Source organism: Sesamum indicum, linkage group LG8 (genome assembly GCF_026168435.1).
Source record: "Sesamum indicum cultivar Baizhima isolate 11 linkage group LG8, ASM2616843v1, whole genome shotgun sequence".
Lineage (NCBI taxonomy): Eukaryota > Viridiplantae > Streptophyta > Magnoliopsida > Lamiales > Pedaliaceae > Sesamum > Sesamum indicum.
The window spans coordinates 26,107,979-26,131,188 of NC_142664.1; the positions used below are offsets into that span (position 1 = coordinate 26,107,979).

The 23,210-nt window shown below is 36.2% G+C and overlaps 3 protein-coding genes across 9 annotated transcripts; 1 reads left to right on the top strand and 2 right to left on the bottom strand.

Annotated features, from left to right (window-relative positions):
• Positions 1 to 1,974: 1,974 nt before the first annotated feature.
• FLK (RNA-binding KH domain-containing protein) lies at positions 1,975 to 10,953 on the bottom strand. Of its 2 annotated transcripts, none has more exons than XM_011089091.3 (7): positions 10,795 to 10,953; positions 9,568 to 9,988; positions 6,717 to 6,969; positions 4,285 to 4,433; positions 3,910 to 4,188; positions 3,094 to 3,288; positions 1,975 to 2,465 (listed from the first exon to the last, which is right to left on the bottom strand). In XM_011089091.3, exons 2-7 carry the CDS (start codon positions 9,976 to 9,978, stop codon positions 2,289 to 2,291), a joined length of 1,464 nt encoding a protein of 487 aa, XP_011087393.1. In that variant the 5' UTR covers positions 9,979 to 9,988; positions 10,795 to 10,953; the 3' UTR covers positions 1,975 to 2,288. The 2 variants fall into 2 exon arrangements, with proteins under 2 accessions (XP_011087393.1, XP_011087394.1); XM_011089092.3 differs by having other exon boundaries at positions 9,568 to 9,983; positions 10,795 to 10,940.
• A 1,686-nt stretch (positions 10,954 to 12,639) lies between these two features.
• Positions 12,640 to 19,281, bottom strand: LOC105168898 (uncharacterized). Of its 5 annotated transcripts, none has more exons than XM_020696208.2 (11): positions 18,757 to 19,281; positions 17,025 to 17,229; positions 16,500 to 16,590; positions 16,211 to 16,356; positions 15,818 to 16,061; positions 15,389 to 15,493; positions 15,088 to 15,270; positions 14,698 to 14,902; positions 13,845 to 14,328; positions 13,332 to 13,414; positions 12,640 to 12,776 (listed from the first exon to the last, which is right to left on the bottom strand). In XM_020696208.2, exons 1-11 carry the CDS (start codon positions 18,989 to 18,991, stop codon positions 12,652 to 12,654), a joined length of 2,106 nt encoding a protein of 701 aa, XP_020551867.1. In that variant the 5' UTR covers positions 18,992 to 19,281; the 3' UTR covers positions 12,640 to 12,651. The 5 variants fall into 5 exon arrangements, with proteins under 5 accessions (XP_020551867.1, XP_011087395.1, XP_020551868.1 ...); XM_011089093.3 differs by having other exon boundaries at positions 13,332 to 13,411; positions 18,757 to 19,280; XM_020696209.2 differs by lacking the exon at positions 12,640 to 12,776 and having other exon boundaries at positions 13,171 to 13,414; positions 18,757 to 19,278.
• A 1,672-nt stretch (positions 19,282 to 20,953) lies between these two features.
• On the top strand, positions 20,954 to 23,179 carry LOC105168899 (uncharacterized). 2 transcript variants are annotated; one of them, XM_020695659.2, is made up of 3 exons: positions 20,954 to 21,175; positions 21,708 to 22,040; positions 22,664 to 23,179. In XM_020695659.2, the coding sequence occupies exons 1-3, from the start codon at positions 21,094 to 21,096 to the stop codon at positions 22,957 to 22,959; spliced, it is 711 nt and encodes a 236-aa protein (XP_020551318.1). In that variant the 5' UTR covers positions 20,954 to 21,093; the 3' UTR covers positions 22,960 to 23,179. The 2 variants fall into 2 exon arrangements, with proteins under 2 accessions (XP_020551318.1, XP_011087397.2); XM_011089095.3 differs by having other exon boundaries at positions 21,711 to 22,040.
• Positions 23,180 to 23,210: the final 31 nt, after the last annotated feature.

Here is a 23,210-nt window from a genome sequence, read left to right on the forward strand (position 1 = left end):
TTCTCTTGGCAGTCTCTAATGATTTTGCAGATTATTTTATTTCTTATTAGTTCCTGAACTGTTACCATCATCATTATTGAATGTTTGGATATTATGAGTTTTGGGGTTTCTTGTGCTAGATTGAAGTTGTGAGATCAAGGGAGCTATTTCACCAAGCCATTTAGGGGGGCAGGTGACTCTGTGAAGACTTGGCAACGATGATTTTTCACACTTATGAGATGAGCTTCCATTACAAGGTAAGTATAAGCAATCTTGTAATATAATTAGTTGTGTGAATTGAATTCCTCACCTGCACAGGGAAATTTTGCACGCTCTATATGCAGCTGACTGTAGAGGCTGGCCAACCCCCAACTGCAATCAGTGATGGGGAATCAGTACGGTATAACTCGTTCACTGGTTTGGACATGGATATACAAGCCGGGTCATGTAGAGGCCTTGTTCAATTGCAGAAGTGCATATTGGCTCATCACTTTGCTGCCTTTGGTTTCTCAGCAGCTATAGAATGCAGGTTCTTGAGATTTACTTGGGAAAATTGCTGTATTCTAGTCTTGCCACTTAGTGCTGACAGATGCATGGCCAACCCCCAACTGCAATCAGTGATGGGGAATCAGTACGATATAACTCATTCACTGGTTTGGACATGGATATACAAGCCAGGTCATGTAGAGGCCTTGTTCAATTGCAGAAGTGCATATTGGCTCGTCACTTCGCTGCCTTTGGTTTCTCAGCAACTATAGAATGCAGGTTCTTGAGATTTACTTGGGAAAATTGCTGTATTCTAATCTTGCCACTCAGTGCTGACAGATGCATGGCCAACCTCCAACTGCAATCAGTGATGGGAATCAGTACGATATAACTCGTTCACTGGTTTGGACATGGATATACAAGCCAGGTCATGTAGAGGCCTTGTTCAATTGCAGAAGTGCATATTGGCTCGTCACTTCACCGCCTTTGGTTTCTCAGCAACTATAGAATGCTGGTTCTTGAGATTTACTTGGGAAAATTGCTGTATTCTAATCTTGCCACTTAGTGCTGACAGATGCGTAAGATTCGCACTGACGATTCTTGATAGATTAACAATCTCTAGTCTGTAGGCTATTCTTGAGTACACGTTCCAGCAGATAAGGGGTGCGATTGTTGGATGGACCTGGTGCACTGAGAGCCAATGGATCAAATGGGGGCGGTTAAGTGTTGTACCAAAACCAGTGTGGGCAGGGATCTATTAAAAGAGCAAGCGACTGTACTGTCGTGTAGCCGAGGAGGCTAGAGGTAAGGTGAGGGCAATTAGACCTTTTATATGAGGATAGCTATGAGGTAACAGGTAAGGTGCAAGACACTTCAAGGGATAATCTCTTCAGACCAGAAAAATTTATGCCATCCACTTGAGCAACACCAAATCGAACCAAGTTCCTGATCAATATGCTCATGCTGTATCTCCCGGCTTCTTACTTCACTTTAGAACTAGTAATGGAGTGCTTTTGATTAGCGCTTGTGTGGTTCTTTGTGTTTATTTAGTTCCTCTTCTCTTTGGGTAAAGCCAACAGGAACTTTCAACAGCTGAAACTGGGATTAAAGATTGATGGTGACTTTAGATTTCAATAGAAAATAGAAAAATAATTTCAGTTACTTAAGCAGAAGCTCGGTTTTTACTACCTCTCCAGGAGCACTTCCAGTAACAGGCAGCTTTAAGTGAAATCTGTGTTGGAAGCGCTAAAAGACTACGCAATCTTGCATCCAAGGTAGGAAAATTAGTTTGTACGTACGTCTGTAGGCTCAGTCAAAAGTCAGTAAAGCTAACATTTCCTATATATATCTTCAGAAGACGAATCCATTTTCAGGGATTTTTCAACCAAATTTTCAAAGCCTCTACTGCACCCTATTTTCAAACATAATTGTCAATAACACTCTTCATCATTCTTTCCAAAGATCTTATTCAAAAAGTCCACATATTTGCTCAGAACTGGGGCAGTATACTAGAATAAGCAAAGACTCCTAATAAGAAATGTAACAAAGACAACAAATACAACATGAAATACAGAATTCTTGAGTATCAAAGCGGACATATATGTGAGTGCATGGAGATAGTTTCTACCACTAAGAAAGAAAGGCTTCACGATGGGTAAACAGCAACGGTATATGCTTGCCCGCTCTCACCCTGGCACCTACAAGATGTTTATCTTTCTATGTCTTTTCAAATCCCTTGGGAAAAGAAGTGCGTTGCTGCCAATTGACATACATTTTAGCTGTCTAGACAAGCTAGTACTGCAACAAATAACATGGTACATAACTCAATAACCATAACTGCTGCCGTAAACTGAGCCATAGCCACCGGTTTGTCCAGCATGATTAGGATTTGAAGGAGGAGATGTGTACAAGGAGCCATGAGCTCCGTAAGAGTTGTATCCTTGATCAGCTGATGCGGCGTGCTGTGACTGAGGTGGGCCTCCAGCTTCAGCCATGAAATTCTGCCAAAAGGAAAGACATTTGCATAATACCATAATCAGTTATTTTACCATGACCACATCAAAGCTGTTCGGCAAAATGATGATACATCAAAAGAACAAAGAAAGTGATGTGGCAAAGTTGTAGCCGGACTGTGTTTACTTGAAATACTCAGGCAAGGCTCACCATGATAAAAAGACCCCCTTTTCTCATAGGACATATGTGACCACCAAAGGATGGGAAGAATACAGAAGACAACATTGTACAACTCCAACTCGTTTTGTTCTAGGTTCAGCAACAGTTGAGGATTTTGGCATTTTGGCACAACTTAACGAGTCACACAAATTTAAATACATGTTCATGAAGTAGTTGTCTAGACAAAACAAAAAATGCACCGTTGAACGATTGCCCTGAAATACTAGATATTTCAATTTAGAAATAATTTAAAAAAAGAAAAAGAGAAAAAAGAGAAAACACACACACAGAGACAAAGAGAGAGATACGAATCCATAGACTTATAGATTATCAATGTGAAAGACATACAAACTAGGAGAATAACATGTCCATCAATTTGTATATAAATATAAAATACGTGAGAAAGACATTAAAGGTTTACATAATCAACCACAACTTCAGGGTTCACAATGTTACCTGAATCAGTTGCTGAGCAGTTTGGACTTGAGAAGCAGTTCCACTAATCTCAACTGTCATCTCACCAGGTACTCCTCTTGTTTCTTGTATGGTAACTGTAGCACCACTAACCCGTCGAATGTAGCTTATACTTGCACCTTGTGTACCAATTACAGCATCAGCATAAGATAGCGGAATTTGCATTTGCTGCGTCACCTAAAAATATACAAGCACAAATTATAATATCAATATACACATATGATAGTAACTTCCTAGACTTTTGTCCATAACCAAATCATGTATCTTTCCAACAACAGAACCATCTGAAAAGAGCTAGGGATGTCTCTGTACATTAATGATTTAAACTTAAGACAACCAACCAAGCTAAACTGGGATGAGAAGACAAAATCTAATTGGAAGAAGTCCAAACACAAAGTATCAATACATAATGACTGATTAGTTGGAGACAAAGCTCTCTCAAGCAATAGGCAGCAACGCAAGAAAGACCTCATATAGAATTTTTCAGCTCGCCTGCTCTGACCCTAACAACAAGCTCAGTTACAGCCAAAAGAAAAGAGTAAGTCACTTTAGATTTCACATTATGGAACAATATGATTGAGGCTTTTATCAGGAAAAACGAGCTCCATAGATAAATGAGTCCAACTTCGGCATTGAGTTAGGGAAAAGTCAATTATATTTTGCTAAAACAATGATTAGACAGGACCCAAAAAGCAAAAAACACAAAGAATCATATTTTTGGGCAAGGTCCCATGTTCCACTCTTCAAGTTCTAATTCACAAAACAGATAAACACGAAATTCAAGAAGAAACAAATAACCTGAGTGATTACTGAAGGGGCTGCTTGACTGGATGATGAATGCACAGGCATTGGTGCTTCCCTTCCATAGGCAGATATACCTTGGTGAGGTTGTTTTTCTTGTGGTGGCGGCATGTCAGCAGGAGGATAATAACTGTCGAACTGCCTAGAAGGAGGCATGAAACGCGGGCTAGCTCCATAACCAGGACCTGCATGTGCATTTGGTGGAAACGACTGGGGAGGTGGGCCCCAGTGCTGGGTGGGAGGCATGTGTTCCATCTGTGAATTAGGCATTTGCATCTGACAAACAGTGTCAATGAGTATGCTCTAGAAAGTATAATCAAACGACAATAGAAAATTCACCAACAAATAGGTTTATAAGAAAAGCAAGCTTACTTGCATTTCAATTATTGATATTATGCTCCGATCAACTAAAAATTTTCTCAGATGGGAAGCAATTAATTCAATAGCTTTATGTATGCCTGCAGCCTCCCCTACTACCTCCACAACTCTATCATCTTGAAGGGCAAAAACTGGTAGGTCTTCTGCAATGATTAGCCCAACAATTGATTATATGAGACTACTGATACAACTAGGACACGAGCATCCATCACATTTACAACATATTGCATAAAGACCCACTCTACTGATCTCAGATAAAATTACATCTATTAGTGCATATCTGTCAAGTGTCAACCAGCAAAAGCAGCAGCTACCCTTCTACATCTGTTAAAGTGTCGTCTTCAGGGGCAATAAAAGGTAGGTCTATTGCAATGATCCAACATTTTAGTATAAAGCATGTGATACATCATGAACATGCATTAAGGCATTATTGTAACAATCCAAACATTTTACATAGTGTATTTCTGCCAATTAACAAAATGCACTAGAAATTGAGAAACTTATGATACACGTGAAAGATAAGGACTATGACTAGCTTCATGATTTTTCAATTGGAAAGTTAAAGATGGAAAACAGTTAATGAAAAACGGTGGATCATTCATAAATAGCCAGGTAACAATCAAGGCATCAAAATAAGTCTAGGTTAACTGCATTGATATTCAAAAAGTTAATGATATTGCTCAAGCATAAAGGTCAACTAAGTTTGCTAACAGGAACTTCAAGAGCTGGAATTCTCAAACTTTGAAACCATGGTTGAACCAAATTATATCATAAATAAAAATTAGTATATACATAGATTAAAGTTAATATAAAACAAAAAATACGTATAAAACTTGCAAGTTATAGTATGTTCTAAAATTATGCCAAGCAACCAACAAAATCAACAAAGAAGTTAAAGATACCACCTCTAATGTTTGAGTAATTAAGCTTAAAGTGCTCCACTAGTAATGTTGCATTACACTGCCCCACTAGTAGTGTCAGTCTAACTATTCAAACACTCAGGTGGTTTCTGTAGAATGGCAATTCTGTGAGAGGTGTAATTGTAATTATCCCTTAAAGATAATTAAGGTTATGAGACAAGAAAATAGTGAGTTAGTCATTGTTAAAACAAGTCATATCTAATTCTTATTGTGAGCAAAAGGTGATACTGAATTTGAGGAGTTAACTGATCACAATTTATGAAAAAGACAGTCAATGAGAAAAAGAATATAGTGAAAACAGAAAATTAGGAAGTTTGCTTTATGTATTGCTACAAATTCAAACAAATATCAGAAAATTTGGGCATTGCTCTACTGGTATCTCTCTTGATCTTGTGTGCAGACTTTGAGTCCAATCTGAACTAGCCAAATTTCTGAACGTTATTAACAAACTCAAGAACTGGCTGGTTTCCATGATCAAGCACCTGGTCAATCAGTTCACTGATTGATCTGGTGGTTATGGTTTACAGGTTTCACAAAAAATGATTGCCTCCTCCAGCTTTGTCGTATAGCCAGGCCATTTTATGGACCAGTTCGCATATTATCCCATACCACAGTTCTGAATAATGCCACCAAAATCCCCAATAACTAAAAACTCTTACCTCATCCATATCGAAGGACCTATAATTAATAGTACATGTTAAGTTTTGGATGCCTTTATCCAATTTAACAGTATGCCAAGTTCAACCAAACGAATGTGCTCAAGACTTTGAACAAGATATAAACATGCCATCCAATTTCCTCTTTTGGAGAAGAGGATTGCATTCTGCAGATTGAGATTCTTTTAAAATATGCAATAGGACAGCATGTATCCCATATGGATAAATAATTCTGGGGCCCCACACTCAGGTATGCTAGTCAAGTTCGACCATGTCCTTAGCAGTTGGATTCCACAAACCTCTAAAATATGGCCCAGAGCTGAAATTCTATTTAGCTTGTTTTCTTTTTTCCACTACATGCGTTAGATTAGAATTGAGTTTTAATAGTGTGAATCACTTAAAGGAGATGATAAATTTAAAGTATTTTATCATTGAAGGATGATATTTGTCCATGAGTTAGCTGTTCAACACATTCAGATTTAACTTATAATATAGTGACAGAGTAGCCATCATGATTAAGATCACCATTTGAACACAAAATCTTGTGTTTCTATGTCCAATCAGATGATAAAAATAAACGTACATAGACAGATCTGGTTCCTTCCAAGTTCAAGAAGATGCAATGTATTCAAAAGATACATAAATGCAATATTTATTTAAAACAAGAAACAAAAAAGAGAAAATGTGATTCGGCAAACCAGACCCAGCATCCATGAAAAATCTTATGAAAAAACCAACTTGGCACTAACAGATAACAAAGATAAGTAATTTAGCAAGAGAAACTGAGAAACATAGAGATAATCTCGTATCCCAAACACAATACAGGTGATGGTGGTGCAAAGAGAAGAACCTGATCCAAGAACTCTAACAATGCAATTAGACTCTTCTTGAATGGATTTGACAGTTGTGCCCTGTTTCCCAATCAAACTTCCTGCTTGGGCAGCTGGTACAAGCAATCTTGTCGAGACCTTTCCTCCTAAACCCGATGGAGGATGAGAAGAATCATTCTCCAGTCCATCCACAACACGTTTGTGAACCCTGAGAAGACCATCTACAGCAGGAGGAAGAGGAGCATCAGGCTCTTCCTTGGCTGATACCATAACCTGTCCGAAAAAGTTTAACATCAGCAACAAACTTGAAGTGATAATGTCTTAGACAGTAAACTTCCAATCTATTTTCTAAAAAGAAAAAGTGCATGGTATTCTAAGCACTCAACAACAAATGGCTGAAGCTGAACAGTATCCAGACTACCAAAAAGAAATCCAAACAAACGGTTTCTACACCAAAACAATGTACAAATTTGTCTCACCATAACGAAAAGGGACAGAGATGAAAGAAATCCATTTGAACTACCATTATCCAAGTATGGGTGTTATTACGGTAATGGGCCTAGTGGCTATAGTAATGGTGAAGATAAATTCTTCCACAAATTGAATTTGAAATGGAGAACCTTGTAACAAATCTTGGGGTTATGGTAGTTCACAGAATATTAAGCTCTTGTACCATAGTGGAATAGAATGAATTGTCTTGAAAAACATAGGTTATACTCCATCGCATAGGCAGCTAAGCAGCAACTCAACAGGCCAATCCTCAGTGAACTGGCAGCAGAGAAATATCTGGATATTTCATTTAATTAATTATGGAGTTCAGTACATTTTATCTTCCAAATGTAACTATGTTCTTCAACTGAGTTTTCGTCAATTAATGTTTCTCAGCCTGGTTCAGGACTGAGGAGAAATAAAATACTACACTATTCCCTGGATAAAGTGGTTAGTTTGATGAAGAGGAGCATAAGTAAAGCTAATACCGAACTGCAAGAGTTTGGACAAACATGTGCTTCAGCATGTAGAGTGACCAACCAGAGTTCTCTTTATTCACTTATTGCAACTCAAATTAAAATTTTGGGCTAGCAAACATCCATTTTAGAACACATGTTACATTAATGTATAGGAGATGAAGAAGGGCATGAACCTCATTCTGCTTGTTAGTCCTAATTTTCGCAAATTTTACATCCATGATGAGTTCACCTGTTATGCCGTAGATCTGAAACTTTATAGCAGATACTTCAAAGAATTTCTAATGCCAGCTAATATAACCTATACAACATTCTCAGAGAAGGGCTATTTAATCCTACTGAATCACCAAAGCACTGCCTCCAAATTCAGAGAGATACAACATTGGCCCATGGTAATCATTATGGGCCTCATTTTCCTCTAAATTTATGTCGTTATAAAGAAAATCTTCTTTTGACTGCCTGCATATATAAAGGCAAATCCTGTTACTGTGCTATGGATGCCAAGACAAATATCGTCTTATAAAGGAATGACATCATGAGCGCTCAACGTGCCGCAAAAGAAGGGATACAAATCGATCTTATAAAGTCTCACTTATTACGTGCTGCACAAGCATCCCATTGCAGGAATTATTTTAGCAAAGGGTGATGCTATTATAGGACTAGCCTCAGGCAGAAATTTTACAATTATGAGAAATTCTACATTGTCTCATGTTCAAAATATTTTTAAGGCGGTCCAGATAGAAGTGTCTTAAAAAGAGAAGTAAAGGTATGGCTCACTTCACATCATAAATTTCAGCAGTAGCATTTCAAACAACTATAAACCCCTCCATGGACAATCTCTTTTAGACTCCTTTTTATAAATGCATAACATCTTTGAATATTTAAGTATATTACCATACGCCTAAGTAAATAGGTTTCAAAGTTTCCAAGCAATCGATTCTTCAATGTCTATTTGTTCAATATTTTACATTAGCAGCCGTTCTACTTGTATTTCCATGATCTAGAAATATGCACCTTATTCCTACATGAGGCAGTTAGTATCAATTATCTAAGCATACTACATAGCTGCAACATAACTGGGTAAAGTTTCAGTCAAGGACTTAACGAATATCACCAGGTCTGAGAGATTCTTGCTTCTTTAAGTGCCCAAACTGCTCATGCGTCTAAAACTCTAAGCTACCTCAGTCTGTTACCAGGTCATGTCTGACACAGTCTTCCTAAAACACTTGAGCAGGACTTCCCTACATGATTCAATTATTCAATAGACAAACAAGCATGCATTCAACAATACCCTGCGCAGCTGTGCTCCCTCAAAATATGAAATAAGACGCAAGAAAGGTCACAGACCAATCCTTGTCCCTCGTAAGTGTCAAAATAAAGGCACCCTGAATTAAAGAAAAATCCATACATGCGTAATATATCACAGTGCAATTTGCAAGACACTCAAAAGGATTCTCTTAATATTAATTTCCATAGATAAGTATACCAGGTTCGTTTCATTGTAGTTAGGCAATGCGTGACTAATAACACATAGTATGCGCTTCTAACTAAAACTTACAAGAACATAAACAAAAAGCATTAAAATAAATAATCTCCATAAACCCCACAAAGGGAACATCAGTGAAGACTGAAGAAGCAAGAGGTCTGCAAGTTTCTTCTATATACTCTAAATCTTATAAAGTTATGATGTACTTATAACAAATTTGACATTATCACAGATTTCCTTCAGGGAAAAGGCATGCTGAAAACTAGTCGCTCTCTTCCAAAGGGGAAAAACATGCTAAAAAGTCCTCGCACTTTTCCCTAAAAAAAAACATGCTGAAAAACTTGTTGCCAGATCAAACCATAATAATCTGTATAGACATGTGATACCAAGAGGCCAAACCATGTCAAGAAATTTACTTACTGCTCTTTCTCTTGTTCCAGGAGGACCATCAAGAATCTTAATCCGAGCTCTAGTCTCTTCACATGTTTTCTTTATATACTCTCCTTTACGTCCTATTATACTACCAACCTTCTGTGCAGGCACCAACATCCTGAAAATACTTTCACCAGGCCAACCTGGCCATTTTTCACCACCGCCAGCAACTGGTTCATCTCCATGGGCCTGTTTTTCATCAGGATGTGAGTTCTCTGGTATTCCATCTTCTGGTTCATTGTGTTCCTCATGTTCATTTACATGTTCAAGTTCATGTTCATGCACAAGATCATTTTCAAGTTCATGTTCATGATCATGTTCGTGTTCAGGTTCAGGTTCAGGTTGGTATTCATGTTCATGAGCTTGTTCAATTTCATATTTCTGATCAAGTTCGGCCATGAGATCTGCACTGGAAAGTATAAAATTGAAAAAACATAAACAACCATGGGATAAAGTAACAATCCAAAAGCTGCAAATTTTATCCGATCCTTTAGCATTTTTCAGGCAAGAGTATTCATAACGTGATATCCATTAGTCCAAATACTGATCCAAGAAACAAAAAGTAGCAGTAATTAATTTGAAGACTGATAAGAACCAAAATTTCCTTCTCAATTTTGAATCATTTCACATAAAGCATGCACCATGAATATTATAGTAAAAGTAAAGGAAAGGTAGCTACTCTCCAAGAAGTAATTGCAGGAGGATTGTTAAATAGACCATTAATTCAGTAGCATAATGGTCGGCAGACATGTAGTATTGCCCGCAGACGTACATAAAGAATGAGCAAAGTTGTGTGTGCACATCAAGAAAATTTACAGAAATCATGTTTTTCAGTAGCCTATAAGAAACAGTTAAACTAAGGTCATAGCTTCTAGCATCAATCTTCCATTTCCTTTTTCGGCTCCAACCAATCCAATAAAGCAAAACCCAATTTACCAACCCCCACCCCACCCCCCGACCAAACAAAAACATAAAGCATAAAACCCCATTGAATCTGAATTGCACACCGCCTCAGAACTACAGCAAGAAAAACGCTCAAGTAACGAAGTAAACAAGAGAAAGCGATTCAACCAACCCAGAGACGATAAATTCAAAGAGAATAAGAAATTGAACTCGAGATTCAGCGCCCAATAAGCAGAGACACAACATTCCTAATGCCTTTACCAAATTAAACAGAAAATCATACAGTAGTGCAGAAAGAAAACGGGTACTTACATGAATGACGAAGAGATACGGAGAGCGAGCAGTATTGGGAGATTTTAGAGTAAAATGAATGTAGGGTTTTATCATGACAGGCGCTCCAGGACGTACAAGGAAATATTACAAAGAAATGACAGAGTTGCTAATGAAACGTACGAGTTAAAGAGGTGCTGACACGATTTTATCAACAATCGTTTCGCTTTCTGGACAGCCTGAGGAGACAGAAGGTTTAAGCCTTTTAAGGGCCTCATTGCACGTGAGTTTTCTTCCAATCCTACTTTTCTGGACATAATAAATAATTTTTTTTATGTTTATAAATATATTATAAATAAAAATAAATAAATAAAATACATTATATTTTAAGAAGAAAATTAATTTTAAAAATATTATTGATATAAAAAAAATATTAATATCGTAGTATCATAAATTATTGTTTGTGATCGGAATATATCCTTTTTTTTTTATATTAGTATGGATCTAAATTAACAATTTAGCAATATTGTGATTATTTTTTTAAAATAAAGAATATAAATATTTATTACGTTTATTTAATTATAAAATGAAGTCCTTTTAAACATCTAATACATTTTTTAAGTTTATGACAGGTGAGAAAAATAGGTTATATGAAAATATTTTTTAGATAAAAAAAAGGAGTAAATGAGAGGAAAGAACAAAAGAGGGAAAGAAGTTATAATTTGGTATTCTCTTTTTAAATAGGGTTATCTCAAAAAATATATAAAAAAAATAACAAAACAAAAAATCTTCGATGTTTTATTAATAGTATATAGGTATCGATATCTAGAATCAACTCTTTTTATAGGTATCGATGTTTGAAAAATCTTACATTATTTGCCCACAAAGTACAATAAAACCTTCATATGTTTCTGGCAAAAATAAAAATAGGAAATAATAATTAACAAAAAGATAAAAATACCCTTTCATATTTACATAAAATATCACGAGTAAATCATATTTACATTTTTCTGAAGTTTGTCATAATTACAAATAGATTTATGTTAGACTAAAAATTACAATTAACCTAGTAGGATTTACCGTGTCTTATATAGGTTTTGGGTGCATTATTGAAAAATCCATGTTCCTTACATCTCTTTTTTTGATATTTCAACCTGTATTCACTTTAAATGTATATTTAACACATTTTCAACGGCCATAAATGGTAAAAAAAAGGGCTTGTTTAGCGAAAAATAAATTAAAACATAATATTTTACTACAAAGTACAATAAATCATAATATATAACTCGCTCAATTTTTTGAAATTTGGTCCAAAAAATTGGTCAAATTATAGTTTATTAAGAGGTATTTTTGAAATATCACATATTAGATTCGCTAGAACCTGTTGTAATTGGCATATTAATGTTGCTAATTTGTAACAACTATTAGTCTAAAATGTGAATGCCAATACATAATAGAATGCACAGATTAGATTGAGTTGAAAAAGGAGAAGTCATTTTAGGATGGCTTTAATGTGTATATGGGGGTGAGTGTTTTTACACTCATTCTAGTCCCACATTGAAAGTACAATACAAACTTCTAGTTCAACGTCTAAGATATATTTGAAGTGTACTAGAATGAATACAATGTTGCCTCACATGCACGCGGCCGCCACCCACCCGACCCAACTTTGACTTTAATTTTAGACGCGAGAGAATGTCTCGATATTCATAAGATTTTAAATGAACAACAGTGTCATGAGATCAGTACTCAAACCTTGAAAAAATAAATGAACAAGCAAACCAATTTAAAAATTTCATGGAAAACAAAAAAATAAAATAAAGTTGTAAGACAAAAATTTTGGACCCTTTTGGCCAAATTAGGAAGCAGTTGAGAACGCTTGTCCTGATGTTTACATTGTCAACATAACTGGATTTGTGGAGGGCCTCTTGCCATTCTGCTATTCTGGAAATGGTTTAACAGAAAAGAGCTGACCCATCTTGGGAACAGAGATGCTGGTGATCTTGACAACTTCGTCCTTTTAACTTTTATATTGTTTTTCCGAGGAAGAAAGAAGAAACATAGACAGAAATTAAATGAAAAATCAGCACATTTTATAGGAAAAATAAAAAAGAAAAACAAACTTATCATATGTTCCTCCTTTTTAACTGCTGGTAAATGTATATTCACATTGGGGATAAATTAAATTGTTGTTGTTAAGGGGGTGTCGTCGTAATTTTATCTCAAAGTGTATATGTAAAATTTTATCCCTGAATAAAGGGCGTACTTGTAATTACAAATACGTCTTCTTATAATTTTGTAAAAAGCTAGCGCTTATGTAATTAGAACTATTCTCAACAAGTGTCGATATAATTTACACTAATCACTTAGCTGGTATAGGCAACAAATCATCCCCACTCCCAAATATTTGAATGGTGATTTTGAGTTAATTTCTTCTCTTTTTATTCAATCAATTTTTGCACTGGTCATGACAATATACCATCATCAGGCGAAGCTACACAAAATATTAAGGATATGTTTGTTTACTATTTGAACTATACTACCCTTCAACTACACCAGTTCTCAATCTAAAAGTTTACCTTGAAAATACAAACCAACAAACAGAAAAACCATGACAATCGGTACATAGGCCGCCCTGCGTACACCGGCTGATACTGACCTGCTGGAAGCAATAAGATGCTTTAAGAAACGTTCGTAACAAGTGAAATTGTTAGACAAAGTCGTCGCTTATATAGATTTGTAAGTTACAATAGTAGAAAAGATTCCCTGTACCGGTGTTCGTCTGCAGTTAAGAGGATGTTTGGATGAGCTTATAAGCTTTCTAAAATATCTCACAGCATGTTTGAGAGTTTATAAGTACAAAAGTTTTAAGATCGAGCTTATAAAAACTTTTAAAAGAAGTTTATGACTTATTTTTAAGATTTCATGTGGTGTCACTCAAGGGAAGTGTGAATATCAGGAGTTGGAAGATGGAAACAAAATAATTCACTTTTCATGAAAATAAGATATTTCATGGATATGGCAGCTAAGCAGGACTGTAGGTAGAACACACACACGCACATATATATGTAGAAGTGTGCTGCAGCTTTTACCTTGCAACCATTGTCTTGGTTGTGAGTCCAAACCCAAAAGGGAAAAGTGGATCATAATGTGAATCCCCGACATTCATTGGGAGTTGATTGACGGTTTTGAACCAAGTCCTCGGTAGTTTCCCCGTAAAACCATAATCGCCAAAGAGCACATCAGTCACTCCTAGACCTTCAGTGCCAGGCAACCACGCTGCTACAAGAGCATCAATTGTTGACATATATGGTTCCATCACAACTGGTCGACCAGATATCATGATAACGACGCATTTCACAGCTCCGCAGACATTGTTGATGACGTCTGGTCCAGGATCAACCATTGTGAGAGTTTGGCTGTCGCCTGCAGTCTCTGTGTAAGGGGGCTCTCCGACTACTACAATAGCATAACTGAAGTCGTTGGATTTGACATATTCACTGTCAGGGTTCTCAAGGTATACCACATCAGTGTCCTTATCAACTGTTGAATTAATAGCACCAAGAATGGTTGTTCCTGTAATGAAACAGCTCACTCGTAAAATAATTCCTAGAACGAGTACCTTAAAGCTATCAGTCATATGGGGTGGATCTAATTGGAATAGATACTAAGAGTAATTTATCGATGTCCTCTGTACTTTAATGTTCTTGACCACGCCGACATTGGCCTTCTACTATAGGGAGAGCTTTCTTCAGAACTTGTGAAGTAAGCTCATCACAATTTGATTCAAAGGCCAAATTCAACTTAAAATGTAAGAGAAGAAAAAATAACAATTCATGAAACAACTGTGGGTGTTGATAGGGGTAAGAAACAGACTCCAATATCAATACAGAGCATCAGTTTGATACGAACTGAAATTATAAACACAATTAGAGCAGAACATACCACTTGTATCGTTATTTCCACTAAATCCCTGCCAAGCTATAGTCCATCCACCACACTGATACCCCAAGTTATCTGCATGAGTACCAGCAACTAGAATTTTGGATGCTTTCTTTGGCAATGGTAGCAATGAATCGTTTGCAGTTTTCCCATTTTTCAGCAGAACAAGTGATTTCCTTACAGCTTCCCTAGCCAAATCTCTGTGCGCCTGTTAACGTTCCAAGATCTCAAGAACATTTTTTACCATGGCTCTAAGTACAAGATTGGCGTGTTAAACAATCTCCATTTAGTCTGGTGTACGGTATTCAAGAGATGACACAATAATGAACTCACAGAGCACATGTAATATTAGTATGAAACAACCTGGTTCTAAGAAGGAAAGTGTTGACCTACCTGGCTTCCAACCTCATTGACCAGACTAAGGTCAGCAAGAGGATTTTCAAAGAGACCCAAGTTGAACTTGACAAGCAAAATTCTCTGAACAGCATCATCAATGCGATCCATTGAGATAAATCTGTTCTTCACCAGATAAGTGAGGTCATTGATGAACTCAGTGAAGTTGTACGGTACCATAATCTGTCACAAACCATAGCGGTTCCACCTGAGATAAGATTGAACTGGACACAAGTGCTAAACCAACTATAGTGGTGTGGGTAAATGTTTATCGTCAAAAAAAAAAAAAAAAATACAACACCATGTCGATTCCAGCTAGAACACCAGCTAAAACAGAGTACGTATAGTTGGAATGCGGTGGAGAAGTGATCCGGTCAAGTCCCTGCCAGTCTGAGATTACAAAGCCCTGATTGTTCATTTTGTATTGGTTAGATGTCATATCAAGAATTAATGTTGTTCAATTTTCAAGTTAAAGAAAAACAGAATCAATATACAGGAAGATTTATCAAGTGGATGCATACTACTGTAATGCAATCCATGCTACGGCAACCAGAACCTTTTAATAGATAGCTGCACAACACTATTTACTGCAATAATGCAACAGCATACATCATATTCTTTTGTAATTTATCATGTAATTATACAAAACTTAAACACAAGTTACTGAGGCACCTGAGTCGAATACCAACCACGACAACTAAGCCAGCAATTAATCCGTTCGCAATCATACCTTAAACTTAAGTGTACCCTTCAGAAATCCAGTGATCAACTCACGGTTTGCATGCATCTTTTGACCATTCCAGCTGGAGTAGGAAACCATGACTGTGGAGACACCCTTAATGATAGAATCATAGTAAGCAGGCATGTGAATGCTAAGCAAGCCATGCATGCTAGTGAGGGTGTTGTTCTCGTTGATGCCCTTTGTTGTCCCACCATCACCAACAAAGTGTTTCGCGCAAGCTGCTACCTTGTTCCTGAGAGGAAGGGGTAAAGTAGTTGTCAGCAACTAAACACCACTCTTTCTAAGAGCATTCAAGCAAGTTAATGAAAAATTGGTATCTGAATCCTATATTAAGATCAATTGAACATGACAGGCAAGTACTTTGATGCACTTCATACATACTTCCCAGCAACATAAGGAACACCCTTCCGCAGACCATTTGGAATTTCACCTTGTAACCCAAGTATAATGTCTGTCATCTCTCGAACTACCTTGGGATCCTCACTGTAACTTTCATAGCATCGTCCCCACCTAGGATCTCTGCAGACCTACATGAATATAACAAACTGTAAGAATATTCATTCAGAAATGAAAGTTGCAATCAGGTCATGTGTTAAGCACATAACAACTAAAAGAAAGTTGTATTTCAAACTGTAACAAGGGGGATAAGGAGTATCATGTAGTGACTTACTGCAATGCAAGGAGCAAATACATAAGGGATTCCAGTAGCTCTTACTTCAGCAGCAGTTGCATCACCAATCCTTTGCAAAAGTTCCGGGTCCCTGTAGTAAAGGATAGTATCAATTAACAGGCTCTTCCATGCCATCATTATTTCTAACATTGTTGTTTCTGAAAAGTAGAACTTCCGACCAAGATAATGAAACTCAACAATGATGCATGTAGAGTTCCTTGCAAAGTGGTTTTTCTTAGTTAAACAATTGAGCAGACATGGGGGTAAAGTACCCAAAGGGATTTGGTGGAGTTCGATATACAGTTGGAAAGACAGCACTTTAAAATGTGGAACATGTAACACTATCAAAGCAGGCATGCAATGACACCATCATCAACCAATAAAGTGGAAATGGGATCTTCTGGTATCATTTATGGTGTAAGAAATGTATCTTCATGGGAATTACACAATGGAGCATGTGTTTGACACCCCACAGCATAGGAAAGACTTCTATTTTGAGATGATATCACACATATATGAACTTACCTAGTAGCACCAAGGCCAATGTTGTGAGGAAATATGGTGGCATTATACACATTATTGTGTCCATGAACAGCATCAATCCCATAGATCATTGGAATCCCAAGACGTGTGGATAAAGAACCATTCTGAAAGTCATTCACCATATTAACCCAATCAGCAGCAGTAGCTCGTGGAAGTGGTGTACTTCCACCACCACTTAATAGGCTCCCTGCATCAGGAAGAAGGTTTGTTTTTACCTACATGTGTTGCATTGTAAATGTAATAATCTCCTTCCTCTCAATAAGCACTACCAGAAGATGACTGCACTAGACCCCAAGCTGTCAACAAAGGCATGATCTTCCTAGTAGTCAAAATAAGTTAAGCATTACATTTTCTTGATTAACTAAAACCATGATTTAGTACTGCATATACTCAAACTCATAATAATTACCTTTCCCCACTCAAATATGACAAAATTCCAAATCAAGAATGGGTTTCAATACACTTCCATTTGCCATGTAAATGTGCAACTCATGCAATCCAGGACTGACATGATTCTCCAATTTTACATTGTAATACTTTGGCAATGTTACCACAAGATAAGTACTTCATGAAGGTTTGCTCAAGTTGCTTGTATGTAAAGTCATGAGGTGTCAGTGGAAAACACAAGCAAAGTGGATAGCAAAATAACAATAGACAATAGAAATAAATCAAAAGCTCCCTTCGCAGTCATGAAAAATAATTCAGACATAAGAAAAAGAAGTCTTCATATATTTTGAACTTCTGTATAAAACAAAAAATTAAGAAATCCCTAAAGGATGTGCCTTGTTGACATATAATGTCTAGCAAACTTCAAGTAATGCCAAACTTCTCAAAAGGACAGAAAAAGACCATTAGAATCACCTTGTAGTTATAATTCGTTGTCTTAATGCTTATTAAGACTAACAGCAACTTTTACTCCAAAAATACATAAAACATTTCCATGAGTGTTTGTCACCATCTGAAAATTGTGCACCCACTAAATGGCACCCTGGAATGCTCTATGTTGTACCTCAGCAAGTGCATGGTTGTACATTGCCAGCCAGGCTGAAAAGCTCACCAGCCTTTTCTTTCCAGAATCGTCATTGTAGTTAAACCTCTTAATAATGGAAAGTATTTACTCATCAAATTACTAAAAGAAAGTTATGTGTTCCTGAAAAAAGAAATTATTTTGGTTTAAGCAAGGATCTTTTTTGGCAGCTTCATCACCTGATCAACTTAAGAGTTCCTGAAGATTGGAAAATCCTATGTCTCTAATGATCTGGAAAAGTTCAAATTTACAGTTTTCTGATAATACAAAACCACTTATGACAGTCCTAGTTTGGAATCTGACGACATAACTGAAGTGTCCGTAATCCAAGAAAACTACACAGCAGAAAACAACCAAATCCAACATTTTCAAGCCTAAAATCTAAATATAGCAACTCCCACACAACGACATGCTTGCCGCTTCTTACTAATTGGAATGGAACCCCATCAAGAATGGAAAATCAAAAGAAAAAGGGAATCTTTATCCCCACTTCTTAAGCAACACAGCATGATTAAAAAGAAAAAAAACAAACAAAAATTACACACATTTCGCAGCAGCCAACAAACCAATATATCCCTGTAACGTACAAAAAACACACACAAGCACATCAGCAAGAAGTAAATCCGTATAAACCAAGAAATTCACTCAAACACACAATCCCACATTAAAATCTGACCAAATCATTACCAATGTAGTAATCCTTCATTATATCAGGGCTGGCAGCAATCCTATCAATCTGAACCATCTGCCCAATCTTTTCCTCTAAACTCATTCTACCAAGAAGATCTTTTACTCTCACCCCAACCGGCTGCTTCGGGTCCTTGTACTTCATGTACTCTTCCTTTCCTACTGCCCCTCTACGGCTGCATAGTACCACAGCAATCCACACCCACAGTATCCAAACCCTTCCGACCCACTTCATATTTCAGCTTCTCCACACAGCCAGTGGCAGTATGCTGCTAAGAATTGCAACTTGCTTTGATCTGTGCCCGTAAGGCTGCTGCTCAATGAATATGGTGAAAATGGATTGACTAATACCGCAGTTACTTTAGCGTGGGGTGTGTAGTGGACAATGTGGGTGAAATGCTAGTGGAGAAGTGGAGATAGATTCTCCACAGGAACGTGGTTGGATGATGCTCTCAATTTACACAGGTCGCCGCATTATACGGGAAAATGATAAATTCTTGAGCCCACGTGGTTTGGTCGAACCAAAATATAGCTACTAACACCACCAAGAAAATATCACTACTCTTTTAATAGTTGAAGACCGAAAATTTTTAATATCTTTTCGTGAAGTTAGTCAATCAATTCGTCAACACTCTTTTGCTGTCTTCAACAGTTAATATTTTGTCATGAAGTTCAGCCTGCTCTCTTTTGCCGTCTTAACAACGAAAAATTTTAATATTTTCTCGTGAAAATTCGTCAGCACTCTTTTGGTGTATTTATCCGATTATTTAGTTTTATTTTTCCCTTTATGCATGAAAAATCAATCAAATAAACACGTCCAACAAAAGATGTTTAATTATTCATATTTTGCACATATATTAAGCGTCTTATATGCTACTCGTCTTTTTAAATAATAATTACATTGTAATGTGCCATTCGCTAAAAGTAAAAGAGGAATCTTTCTATCCAAGAATTAATAATTAATTTGATTTCTTATTCTGTGCATTTAAAATATATGCACACTTTGAGAGTGTGCAACTAGTTACTTATTACTATGTTTTATTTTTAATTGTTTTTTATTTGTAAAAATCTTGAATAATAAAAGTTATATGAATATTTTGTTTTAAGTGATTTTAGAAAATTATGCTCATTCATATAAACCAAATTTGGTTTTTTATGAAAAATTAGCCGTTGTTGTACGCCGATTTTGTTTGAATATAATAAATATTTTTTTATGTTTTAAAATATATTATAAATATTTAAGAGTAAAATATACACATCACTAGAAAGAGTTTGTTGCCAGCGTGCCACATGAAGAAGAGTTGTGGCTAACTACAACAAGCGAACAGAAGAAGGGCCAATTTTTTGGGATGGGTTTCGAGACCCATTCTATATTCACCGTCCTTAGGGATATTAACTGTAATTGTAGGTGTTGACTTTGAGTCTGTGCACATTCACAGGTAGGTTTATGAGTTTCATCACCTCATCAACCAATAATGCATCACATGGTATCTCACAGCTCGTAGCCACCACTCCAGCACCACCATCGAGCCGCCAACAGCAGTCTTGATGGACGAAACGTCAGCTGACATAGCGGTTAAGGATCCAGATACGCCTCTTAATGACGATCAAGAAGCCACATGCTACATTATGATTATTTTTATATTTTTTCTTTAAATTATACGTTTTTAAAAATATTACTTAATTTCTAATATGTTAATTAATAACAATTCAATTATTTTTGCAATCTGAATTTAATACACTGCTTGCCATTTATAATTTTTTTCTTAAATGTAAGTGATGAAATATTATTTGGAATAAATCGATTACAATCATCAATATTAAATATATTAGAAAGAAATTGAAAGGATATATATAAAGGACGCCCTATATATGTCGTCGCAAAAGGGTGACACATATAATTAAAAAAGAAATTTATAATTTTTACAAGACTAAAATTATAATTTTTATATTTATCATTTTTACCACAAGTCTTGTCGTTGACAAGAATCTGCAAAAAAATGAAAATAAAAAAAGAAGAGCAATGAGTGAGGGGAGGGGAGGGGAGGGCAGCCGTCACAATTGAATGGAAGCGTAGGGAGTCAATTAACAAACAAGTTGTTGACAAGAGAAGAGATACTTCTTACATCCTTATCAACAAATGAAACCACAGTTCCCCAACCAACAAACTTAGAATAATCCCATGCATAAGAAAACACACCCCACCTCACTCATCCTAAGACCCCCACCAATTCTTCATATGTATTTATACTATAAATCTTGCTGCTGCATATTTGCCCATTACATTTTTAATTTGCTTAATTTGGACATATAGATCGATATATTAATTAATTAGAAATGTCAGTGTTTGAAGATTTCAAGCCCATGTCTGAATGGCTACAAGACCATCAATCTCATTTCCTCATTATTCATCTTCCTGGTATTATGGTTCTTTTTCTGCTTATTTTTGCATGTATTAATTTGTTATTTAGAAGAGTATATCATCATATTTTTCTGCTTTATGTTATTAAAATTCCCATTTTTTTTATTTTCCTTTCCTTTTTCTTTTTTGATTTAGAGAATTAAATAAATATAATTAAGACACCGTTTAACAATCCCAGAACAAGCTCATCTTTTCAACAAAAATACTTGGAAAAACCAAGATTCTTGATTATTATATATAACTTTTCTGTTGGTTATATTGTAAGAAATATGGTTTTTTGTCACGAATAATTGCACTGATTTAAAATAAAAAAAAATGGTAGCAACTAAATACTAATTAATTTTGATTGCACATTAATGATCAACCGTGTTTATGTGAACGAACTCAAAACATTAGTTATAACTAAAATTCATAATTCAATACAAGGGAATTATCGAACTTAACTCTTTAATAAATTACGCAACTAAATTACACAACGTGAACATGAGAGCTAAAAGGCCATCCATATATATACCTATGCATGTTTTAGCAGGTTTTGTGAAGGAGCAAATCAGGGTTTCAGCAGAAGGAAGGAATGTCATTAGGGCTCGTGGGGAACGTCCGGTGGCCGGCAACAAATGGAGCCGCTTCCAGGCGGCTTTTCAGGTACCCGAAGACGGTGAAATGAGCTCGATTCGTGCAAGGTTCCATGGACAAAAGCTCACCATTACGGTTCCAAAAAGTAGTGTTAAGAAACCTCAGGAGGCTCCTGATGATCCTCAAAGAACTACTAAGGTTGATACTCGAGAGCAGCCCATCCCTCAGAAGGGCCTGCAGGGCAATGATCCTCAGGCAGCAGGTTGTGCAAGCCAATTAGCCACAGGTGAGAAAAGCTTGGAATCTCAAAAAGGTCTTTTTCTTGGGCGAATGAAACAACACGGCTACGAAAGATGACATTAGTGACAAAATATAAGTAATAATTTTTTAAATTATTATCGAAAATATGTATTAAGTGACAATAATTTTGATTCAGTTACGATTTAGTTATTAATTATAGCAATCGTATATAAAGTAATAATTATAGACAATAGCGACACACATACAATGACAACATAATAAAAACGAAACATATATATAGTGCCAATAATATTCTTTGTCATCAGATCATCACTATGCATAAATCATATTAACCGCATTTTACCCCTTTTCGGAGTTACAATATCTCTTAAACAAGATAAAGAACAAAATAAAAAGATAAAAAAAAGACAACTCGACTCCTGAACTTTTATATAAAGGAAGTCACCACCTGTCTTATCACGAGACCATGTTGCCCTTGTGTCTTTTTTCTAGGTACTTTTTCATGGAGAGATTTGTTGCGTTTAACCCTGTTTACAAATTGTCTGTATAGTGGCAATTGTTTTGTCACTTACTATTACTTGTAACAATTTTTATACAAAATAGTACTGTCATTTATATTTTTTATCGCAATATTCTGTTTTCGTGTAGTGCAAGGGGCGGGCGATGCCTCAAGCGAGAGAACGAGCATTCCAACGCTCAAAGAAGATGCTAATGCAGTAGCACACGATAAGCTAACAAGGAAGAACATGGAGAGAAGTAAAGAATTACTTGAGACGGATTGTGGATCTTCCGTCATTGATAACTATAAGAAAGCAGTAAAGGGGGTTTTTGAGCTGAATGAGGAAAGGCAGTTGCTAGTGAATATGGGGGCAGCTGTGCTTGTTGTTGTGGCGCTAGGTGCTTATGTGGCCTACAAGTTTGCATCAAAGAAAGATAAAGATTAGGCCCCAAAGTGGAAATTTTAGTTCAAATCGAGTCAGGTCAATACCTAAATTAGTTGTACAATAAATTTGATATCATTATTATGTGACTGGTGTAAAATTTTTCAAATTAACATTATATTTTTCAAATTCCGTTGAAACAAATAGAATAACGCCATTTTATTTTCTTTGACTGTTTAATAATGATTACGCAGATAATTTTATAAAATATACTATTGATGTATGAATTTAGGTACCTTCCACCGATATGGCTG

Excerpts from the sequence above, each read along its gene's own strand:
- LOC105168899 (XM_020695659.2), top strand. The coding sequence starts at position 21,094 with ATGTCAGTGTTTGAAGATTTCAAGCCCATGTCTGAATGGCTACAAGAC. Across the intron at positions 21,176-21,707 it reads CCTCATTATTCATCTTCCTG|CAGGTTTTGTGAAGGAGCAA; the intron begins GTATTATGGTTC and ends TGCATGTTTTAG. Across the intron at positions 22,041-22,663 it reads TGCAAGCCAATTAGCCACAG|TGCAAGGGGCGGGCGATGCC; the intron begins GTGAGAAAAGCT and ends GTTTTCGTGTAG.
- FLK (XM_011089091.3), bottom strand. The coding sequence starts at position 9,978 with ATGGCCGAACTTGATCAGAAATATGAAATTGAACAAGCTCATGAACAT. Across the intron at positions 6,970-9,567 it reads CTGGAACAAGAGAAAGAGCA|GTTATGGTATCAGCCAAGGA; the intron begins GTAAGTAAATTT and ends TTTTTCGGACAG. Across the intron at positions 2,466-3,093 it reads CTGCTCAGCAACTGATTCAG|AATTTCATGGCTGAAGCTGG; the intron begins GTAACATTGTGA and ends TCCTTTTGGCAG.
- LOC105168898 (XM_020696208.2), bottom strand. The coding sequence starts at position 18,991 with ATGAAGTGGGTCGGAAGGGTTTGGATACTGTGGGTGTGGATTGCTGTG. Across the intron at positions 15,494-15,817 it reads AGGGTACACTTAAGTTTAAG|GGCTTTGTAATCTCAGACTG; the intron begins GTATGATTGCGA and ends ATGAACAATCAG. Across the intron at positions 14,903-15,087 it reads TCAATGAGGTTGGAAGCCAG|GCGCACAGAGATTTGGCTAG; the intron begins GTAGGTCAACAC and ends GAACGTTAACAG.